The 9,393-nt window shown below is 41.4% G+C and overlaps 1 protein-coding gene across 1 annotated transcript in view; it reads right to left on the bottom strand.

Moving 5' to 3' along the window:
• The window catches only part of SYN2 (synapsin II), a gene marked incomplete at its 5' end in the record, with an annotated part of 103,799 nt that overhangs the window by 52,406 nt on the left and 42,000 nt on the right, over positions 1–9,393 (bottom strand). The window contains one exon of the mRNA XM_057381963.1: positions 2,492–2,554. Within this exon, the coding sequence (XP_057237946.1) occupies positions 2,492–2,554 (63 nt within the window). The remainder of the gene's footprint in view (positions 1–2,491; positions 2,555–9,393) is intronic.

Below are 9,393 nucleotides of genomic sequence, written 5' to 3'. Positions count from 1 at the left end.
CCATGCTCAGGTGACTGAGTGTCTGTGGAGCCCACCAAGAGCTCTCCCACCCTCCCATCAGGGAGGATCCCTCACAGGGAGCACAGAGGGCTGGGCCCAGGCAGCACAACCAATATTCTCATTTTTCGCAGCAGCAGAACCAATATTCTCATTTTTCCCAGCAGCAGAACCAATATTCTCATTTTTTCCCACAGCAGAACCAATATTCTCATTTTTCCCGGCAGCAGAACCAATATTCTCATTTTTCCCACTCCTCTGGAGGATTTGGGCTCTCTAGGATGGCAATTCCCATGGGTGGGACTCTGTGCTTAGGTGGGGAGTGGCACTAAAACATCAACTTTTACATCCTGAAGTAAACGGGGCATGGAAAAATGGGGAATTCAGATCCAGGGGGCCAGGGAGCAGATTTTGGGGACAGAGGGGGGACAGGGACATCACCCCTGGCCAGGGAGGGCACATCTTTGGGGGAACTTGTGGCTGCTGGAACAGGGAAGGGAAGGGGCTCAGGATGGAGCTTTGGGGTTGGTGGGAAATGGGAGAGGGCAGTGGGGCTGCTCCACACCGACCCCAAGGACATTTGGGGATGGTGAGGGAGCAGGCAGAGGTTGGAATTTCCCAGGGTATTCAATTTTAGGGGAGTTTGCAGCTCTCTGCAAGCCCAGCATCCTGTTGGCTTTTCCTGGGGCACATCCCACACAATTTGGWGGAGATGAAAGCCCCAAAGTCTGAGGGTTTGCTCCCAGCTCTCAGATGGAGGGAGATACAGAGAGATTTACCATTTGAGAGMCACAAAGTGGACAAAAAGCCTGGTTTCAACTTGATTTTCTGGGAATTTATCAGCCTAACGGGGTCTAACTGGGAGCACTGGGAATGGTTCTCCAGCAGTGCCCTCAGGAGGGCTGGGGCTCCAGGAGAACCTTCCTTGGCTCTCTCATTGCATTTAACCTTTTGGGGTTTAAAATATTTCATGGTTAAAGGAAAAATCTAAGTTCAGTTCTAGATGTTTGATATGAGGGATATTTCAGTGCATTATTTCCCTTTTCTCTGAATGAGAGGTGAATATCCAAAGTACAGCATAARCATTCTAACATTTCACAATTTAGAAAATGCTTAATTTTAGGTTTAATTTGAGGATTTTTTCTGCTCTCATTTAAATTGGCTGCTGGACTTCCACTTATTTATTAAATACGAAAGCAAGCAAAGGAGTCACAGGAAAAAAAAAAAAAAAAAAAAAAAAAAAAAAAAAAAAAAAACAAGACCAGGACAGTCCAGCTTGCAATTAAATCAGTTTTAAATCAGTTTTTCATGGAGTTTTGGAGATTCAAGGTGATAAATGCAGCTGTTCTCTGATTAGTTGTTTTAAAATCTAAACCACTTCTAGCACTGGGATGTTTCCAGTGAGTTAAACTGCTCTGCAGTGACCAGAAACCGTCATTGAGGTCAGTGAAATTGGGATTTAAATGCTCTCCCGTTGGCCCAGCACTGTGAGAGAAGCGATACCAAAACATCTGTACTCACCACGGAAATGCAATTACTTTGGAGAGAGAAAGCAGCAGTTATAGAGAGGAACAAAACAACCACAGACAGCACAGCAAGGCAGGGAACAGAGCTCAGGGCTGAGCTGAAACCAGCAAAGAACCAAGGCAAAACCTTCCTGAACCAAGTAAAACATTCCTGAACCATGGTAAAACCTTCCTGGACCATGGTAAAACCTTCCTGGACCAAGGCAAAACCTTCCTGGACCAAGGCAAAACCTTTCTGAACAGGGTAAAACATTCCTGGACCAAGGCAAAACCCGTCTGAATTAAGGCAAAACCTTTCTGAAGTCAGGAAAAAACCTCCTTGAACCAAGGCAAAACCTCCCTGAACTCAGGCAAAACCTCCCTGAACCAAGGTGAAACCTTTCTGAACCAAAGTAAAACGTTTCTGAACCAAGGCAAAACCACCATGAACCAAGGCAAAACCTTTTTAAACCAAGGCAAAGCCTTCCTGGATAAAGGTARAACCTTTCTGAAGAAAGGCAAAACCTTCTTGAACCAAGGCAAAACCTCCCTGAAATCAGGTAAAACCTCCCTGAATCAAGGCAAAATCTTTCTGAACCAAGGTAAAACCTTCCTGAACCAAGGTAAAACCTTCCTGGAATAAGTCAAAACCCTCCCATGCTCCCAGCTCCAAAAAGTTGGGTTGGGCAACAAACAGGCCTTGGCTCTTGGAGGGTTTCAGCACAGACAAGGAATTAATGCATGAGGTTTTGCTTCGAGAAAGCATCTCAGCACTTTTCAAAGGCCATCCCACCTGGKGCAAGGCTTAAACCACAAGAGCCTTGCTGTGAAAATTCAGATTTCCCCAAAAAGAGCTGCTTTCTCGAGCGACAGACAGGCAGGGGTTTACAAGGGGGGATTTGAGAGGGTAAAAGGTRAAATATCAGGGGAAGGATGAGCATGCACAGGGCAGGGACAGACTCCCCGACATGCAGCCAGCAGATCTGCACCTTTCCCATGCCTGAGTGAGCGTGTCCAATCTTCACCACCACGGGGAACGTTGGCATGGTCAGCTGGGGAGACAAACAGAGAAGAGATTTGATCTTTTTCTGGGGTCTGTGAAGTGGAGAGAGCCACCACCAAAGCCGTTTGGGGAATTATTGAAGCACGAGAGTAACACAGCCAAAATCGTTCTGGCCACGGTCACTTGTTGGGGGTGTTTTCTCAGGATTCTCTTATTCTCAAATAGCAAGTTGGTGTTCTTAAATTTCCTTAAATTAAAATGTTTTTTTGCACATCTTTCTGTCAACTTCATTTTTTAAACTGAATTTCTGAAGTTTTCTATATTAAGTTTTGCCTCTGCGTTTTCTGACCCACAAACTCACGCTCTGCAAGGYTGTAAACCTTAATTACCCAAATTAACCACCTTTACCCCTTGATTTCCATTATTTGGCAGGGCTGTAAATACATTTTGTGACCCCGTATGAAAGCAGTGATGTCTAATTCACAAAACTCTGTAAAGGCAAATCCTGTGACACAGAACATCCAGGTTTTCTAGGGAAGGCTTCAGCAATAATTCAGAATAACCCAATCATTGAGTAGGAAAAAAAAATATATAGAGGCTTTGAAAGGTTATAACCCTTAATTACCCAAATTAACCACCTTTCCCCCCAATTTCCATTATTTGGCAGGGCTGTAAATACATTTTCTGACCCCATATGAAAGCAGCCRTGTGTAATTCACAAAAACTCTGTAAAGGCAGGTCCTGGCTTGTGATACAGAACATCCAGGTTTTCTAGGGAAGGCTCCAGCAATAATTCAGAATAATCCAATCACTGAGTAGGAAATTGAATAAACAGAAGGATATGAAAACAGTTTATTCAATGAAATGGGAATGGTTCTGTCTCAAAAAGTGCTGTGAATGACCAGTTTTACTTCCATCATTCACCTGAGGAAGTTTTACATGTCCCACTCGTGGGCATGGTTGGCACTGGGGTTTTTTTCCACCTTTCTGCCCTAAACACAGATATTTCACAGAAGAGGTTTATGAAATAAATAAAATGCTGAAATAAAAATAAAAAACTGAAATAAAAGGCTGAACCCTTTCAAAATGTGATTTAACTGGGCAGCAGCAGTACAGAGGTCCCAAACCCTTCATTTTCCACCCCATTCCATAATCACGACCAGAGGCAAGGCTGATCCTCTAGAAAACGAACTCAGAATTGTTGGAGGTTTGATGAGACATTGATTTGTTTCYGAATGACCAAAAGCACTTGCAAAATTTTACAATAAAGGTCACTTCTGGAGAAATTTAGGAATGAAGTTGATCTAAACCGTAGGAGCCGAAGTTCCTGCTTAGTCAACATCCACTCACTGGTGTATCACTTCCAGATTTTTAAACCAGGTTTTTTTACTCTTTTTTTTTTTCAATTTTTGGGGGTGGGAGGGGAGCAAATCGTTGCCAGACTGGGGATTGATGAGGGARCAGCACATTTCTGTGAGTGAGCTGTAACCACTGGGTTTGCAATGGAAATGCTGGCAGCCCTCTGACCATGGCACTCCTGTAATTAACGGGGCCACGGCTCTTCCTGTGATCCCAAAGCTGTGGAATCCTCCCGGGCCGCAGGAACAAACACAAACTCACATTGGAAAAAAAAAAAAAAAAAAAAAAAAAAAAAAAAAAAAAAAAAAAAAAAGGAAAAAAAGGGAAGAAAGAGAAAAAAAATTGATGCTTTCTCCCCAGAAAAATGCAGTCATATCATTTTGCTCTGCAGCCTGATCCCGAAATTCCACGTGCTCCATCACATCCCAGCCTGTGGCAGCCCAGGAAAAACTCCAACTTCAGACAGGAAAAAAMCAGACAGGCAAAATGAAATCATCACAGCCCATCTCTTGTCTGTGCCTAACCCTGTGCCAGGCCCATGAGGCTCCAATAACTGGATTTATTCTGGGGTTTGGGCAGCTTTTCCTTCATTCCTGCTCTGAGGAGGAGGAATAAATTAATTATTATTCATGTAATCTTTATTTATCCCAGTTTCCCCTCTGTACCCTGGGATGGAGATGCCATCGTGCAGCACCTCTCTGTCACCAACTCCATCCAGGGGATTGTTCTGCCGAAAAAAACAGAAATATTCCATGAAAATTAAAGAAAACCTGTCCTGAATCCTCCCATTCCATATCCCAAGCTGCTCTTTTCTGGGAGTTTCTATTTGACAGAACAGGCATTGTCCAGGCTATTCCTGTATTTGGTGAATGTTGTATGTGATACAAGTGTGATGGTGAAAATTAACCAGCTCCACGGATTTCCCTTTAATCTGCATTATAATTACTGATAATCACAATTTATAATTACTGCCTTAACAGATGTTTGCTTTGGAAAGTATCACTGAGAGGGGAAAGGCCATTTGAAAAAATATTGCTGATTTTTCGAGGGCTTTCCTTAATTCAGGAAAGTAAAAATTCCACTCAGGCTATTAAAAATTGAGGGGAAAACCCCAAAGAACAGTGAGAGAAACTGAGAAATCTGCCAAGTTCATAAATGTGAGAAATGGGAGCATCTGCACTGCATGAGCCCTTCCACAGACAGAAAATACACACAAAATAAATAATAAAATAATTAGAATAGAAARTAATTGAATAAAAAAAATCGGATTTCCAGGACTTAAATAGCAGTGGAATAAACTACTATAATTAATTAGACAGAAAACAGAGTATTTGGCAAACATGGAATAAAAATTTCAAAATTTATGATTGTGCATGAACGTGGTTGGACTGGTGATAAATATTGGGAGGAACTGGAAAAACTCTTGACCCTTTGTAGAAGAATACACAGAGAAAGAGCAGAGGAACACAATGCTATTCATCAGAACAACATCATAAATAATAAAAGATTAAACAAATAATAAAACATAATAAATRTAATGAATACTAAACCATTATTCAAATGTTTTACCAGCTCCTAAAAGCTGCAAAGATGGATTCAATCCTCGCACTTTCATTTCTGGGGTTTTCACTTCTCCTTTTTCTGTTTGATTCCAACAGAACTTTGATTTTGGGTGGGTTGGATGGTTTATTTCTAGGACTAAGTACTATTGGTAGTAAGTCCTACTTCGATCTGTGAACTTCCCCAGCAAAGCAAAGAATAAATTTTGTTTTGCAGGTAAAGGGAATGAATAAAAAACTCTTTTGAAGCAGAATCCTTTAAAATTTTGGATAGAAGTCGATTCCAAAGTTTCAAGTTGAGAAATAATGAGCACTGAAGTGGCTTTGCTGAAATTAAATGTACTCTGCAATATATTAATAGTGTGAATTAAATTTACACAGTTAAGGACTGGATAAATCTCATGTTGTTTCCACCTTCCCACCAGGATTTTCTGGATTTTCTGATTCTCTAGGAAATACCTGGAAAATGCTTCTCCCCTTCCTGAATCCGTTCCCTTTAAAGTGAGATTTGGGTTGTGAGCTGCAATTCCTGCAGAGCAGCACTGGGGAAAACTTTATTAATTGAACACAAAACTGGAGTCAGGTCCTTGCAGGGAACCCAGCTGGATGAGTTGGGTGAGGCAGCAAAGATTTAACACCCCCTGGCAGATCCCAAACTCCCCAAAATGCCAGAAATCCAACCCTGCTGTGGTTAACTGTGCTTGGAAAGGCTGAGGGACAGGGCAGAGAGAGACATTAATTGATAGAAATGATTAGATCTGTAATGGAAATACAACAGCATGTACAGGCTTCAAAAGCGGCTGTGATATCCTGAAATATCCCATCTGAAAAACCATCACGGTTTTAAAAACACCCATTTTCCCTTCTCCAAATGGCTGCAGGTGTTTTTTGTCCAGGAAAACACATTTTCAGGCCCCTTAACTCTTTACCATCACTTTCTTTTCCATGAGCACCGTTTATTTTATCATTTTCATGGCAGTCCAGTTGGAAAGGATTCTTTCAATGTCCACAAAATTGATTCTGCAGTGGGGTTCATGTGTGAACTCTGAAGTTAATTGGTGAAATCCTTMCAGGATGCTAAAATGAGTGGGTTTGGGGTTTCAGCCCTGGCCATGGAGCAGCTGGGGCTGGCTCCACCAGGASCTGGATCCTCCATCTCCATCAACGCTGGCACATCCAAACCTGAACACCCCTGAATTCCTTTCAATTGCTGATCCTGACACACAGCAGGATTTTTGAGGTTTTTTTTCTACTCAAATTAGTAGATTTTCAACTCAATTTTCTACTCAATTTTCTCAATTTTTTTCTACTCAAATTTTCCCACTCAAATTAGTTAAACAAGGAGTGAAGGCAGCACCAGGGGGGCTCAGGACATGCAGAATTCCTGYGATTTTCCATTTGCTGCTTTGTTTCCTGCTCCAGTGACAGGGAACCCACAGAGAAATTGCACCTGCAGTGGAGCTGTTTGGAGCCACAGACACAGAACCACCTGAAAGAGGAGTTTCACAGCTGGAATTGCTCAATCCAGGAGCAGATTTGACCCAGTGCTCTGAAGCAGCTGAATAAATGTGAATTAAWGCACACCTGCATGCACAGCCAGGTATTCTGAGGTGCATCACAGCTTTCTCATGGCATTCATTCCCTTGGAATCAGAGCAGGACATCTGTGGGGTTCCCTGGTGTCAGACCACAGAGCTTTTGAAACTTTTTTGGGGATTAGGAAGTGATCAGATCACCCTCATTAAGGCTTGGAATGATTTGGATTTCACTCCTCTACTGATGTTCGTTGCATCAAACGTTTCTTTCCCACATTACAAATTGAATTCAGAGATTCAAAGGTCATTAATTACTGGTCAGAACCTATCTGAAACACCTGAAATCTGTAAAATAACATTGTCCCACTCTTCTGAAATGTCAAGATACTTTCAATACATTGCATATCTTTTTAGGAGAAGATTTAGGCGTGGCCTATCTTCTCTTCTGTCCCCTCACATCAATAATTACAGAGAATTAATAGGGACATGCAGCAAATTCAACCCAATTCAGAAAGTCTCAAATTTCCTTTCCTCATCTCTCAAAAGGAAGAAAAATATCTCAGAGGATTTTTTTCTTGTTGAGAGAAGGAAGGAATCCATATTCTTCTTCTGTGAGGCTTAATTTGTAATCCGAATGTAGAGTTTTGTCAAAGTTAATTTAATTATTATATAATTATTATTTTTCAAATATTATTTAAAATAATCATTTTATTATATTTAAAAAATGAAAATAAATAAATATTTTTATTATTATTTTTTCAAACCAACCTTTCTGCCCAGCAGCCTGCAGTCCATGGCAGCCCACAGTGCTGGTGCTGCTGAAACCCCAGTTTGGATGGGAGGGGGAAATTTCTGCCAGGAAATTTCTGGAATTTGGGCAGAAAACCTCCCCCAAAGCAGCAAACCAATGAACAAATCCAATCCTGCTGTGTGGAAAGGAAAGCACTGAAATGGTGCTGCAATTTTGGCATCTGAGCAGTTCATTGACAGAATTCTAAAGGTCACAAATTAACACTGTGTCCATGAAGAAGGACCTATTTTATGTTTTTTTGGTTTTATGGGGTTTTTTTTGTTTGTTTTTATGTTTTTATGTTTTTATGCTTTTATGTTTTTGTGTTGTGCTGCCAGCAGGATTTTCAGGGATGTGCTGTGAAAAATAAAAATTGAAATCCGTGGTGGAAACACCTGAAAAACACTTTTCTCCTTGCTGAACCTGTTCCCTTTAAGGTGAGATTTGGGTTCTGTGCTGCAAATCCTACAGAGCAGCACCGGGGAAAAACTCCTGTTCTGTGAGCACGACAACCAGAGTCAGGTCCTTGCAGGGAGCCCCACCAAATCCACATCCCTGGTGTTTTCCAGGGAGACAAATCCCACCCTGCAGGGGAGGCAGCTCTGGGGGTGCAGGGGGCTCTTTAGGGTCACAGCAGAGATGTGACATCTCCCTACAAACACTCTCCCTACAAACACTCTCTGCCTTCTCAGGTTGTTCTYTTCTGATGTCACCCCAACCCCAAGGCTCTTGGGCACATATCCTACTAATGATTTTATTTTTTATTCTTTATTTTTTTAAATGTTTTTCCCATTTTTTCCCCCTGAAGGGAGTCTGGTAATTGCAGGATGTGACGTGGTTTTTCCCCAAGGATTTCTGATTCAAGCTGGGAGTTGACAGAACCTGTAACCCACCCCACCCCTGTGACTGGGAATCCTGTGGGATATTGGCACTGGAGGATGTTTTAATGCATGGGAACGTGTTAAAATCAGTTAAATATGGGAACATGGTACAATCCAAAATGTCAAATTTGGGATTGCCACACGTTAAAATTTTTACGATCCAAAAGGTTAAAATCTGCAATCCAAAATGTTCAAAAATCTGCCCAGAGATCCCCATATAAAAACACCGAAAATCTCCCTTTTTTATTTTATCTGCCTATGAAGTCCATACTTCATTGAGCTCAGCCAGGYTCAATTTGGAAAACAAAATGCATTTGCAAACTCCTGACAATTAAAGACATTTCAGGTGTTTGAATTCTGGGCACCTACTCTAGAGAGGATARATTTCACTTCCAGATGAGCATGAAAATCAAAAAAGCCAATAAATGTCATTATCCCCTTATTGAGAMCACAACAGCAAGGATCATTATTATTAATGATGTCTTTTTAAGATTTCATCTGCATCAGCCTTTTAAAATTGATTTTTTTTTTTGTACTATGAGCTTAAAAGGCAAATATCACTCTATTTATCAAGCTCCAGTGTGTGGCCACCTAAAGATTTTTTAAATATGCTCAGCATGTTTTTTACCATAAAAAGGAATATTTTGGTTTGATAACTTCCCCCAATACCTGCAAGCACCACCATCACCTTGGCTGATCTGCAGCACAGGTAATTCCGTGACCCAGCAGCTGAATATGGAACTAATCAGCAGAACCCTCATCTGT

Source organism: Malurus melanocephalus, unplaced genomic scaffold (assembly GCF_030028575.1).
Source record: "Malurus melanocephalus ecotype Western Australia unplaced genomic scaffold, MMel_1.1 scaffold_542, whole genome shotgun sequence".
Taxonomy (NCBI): domain Eukaryota; kingdom Metazoa; phylum Chordata; class Aves; order Passeriformes; family Maluridae; genus Malurus; species Malurus melanocephalus.
The sequence above is the reverse complement of the archived record's forward strand: the minus strand, read 5'-3'. Positions and strand labels throughout refer to the sequence as shown.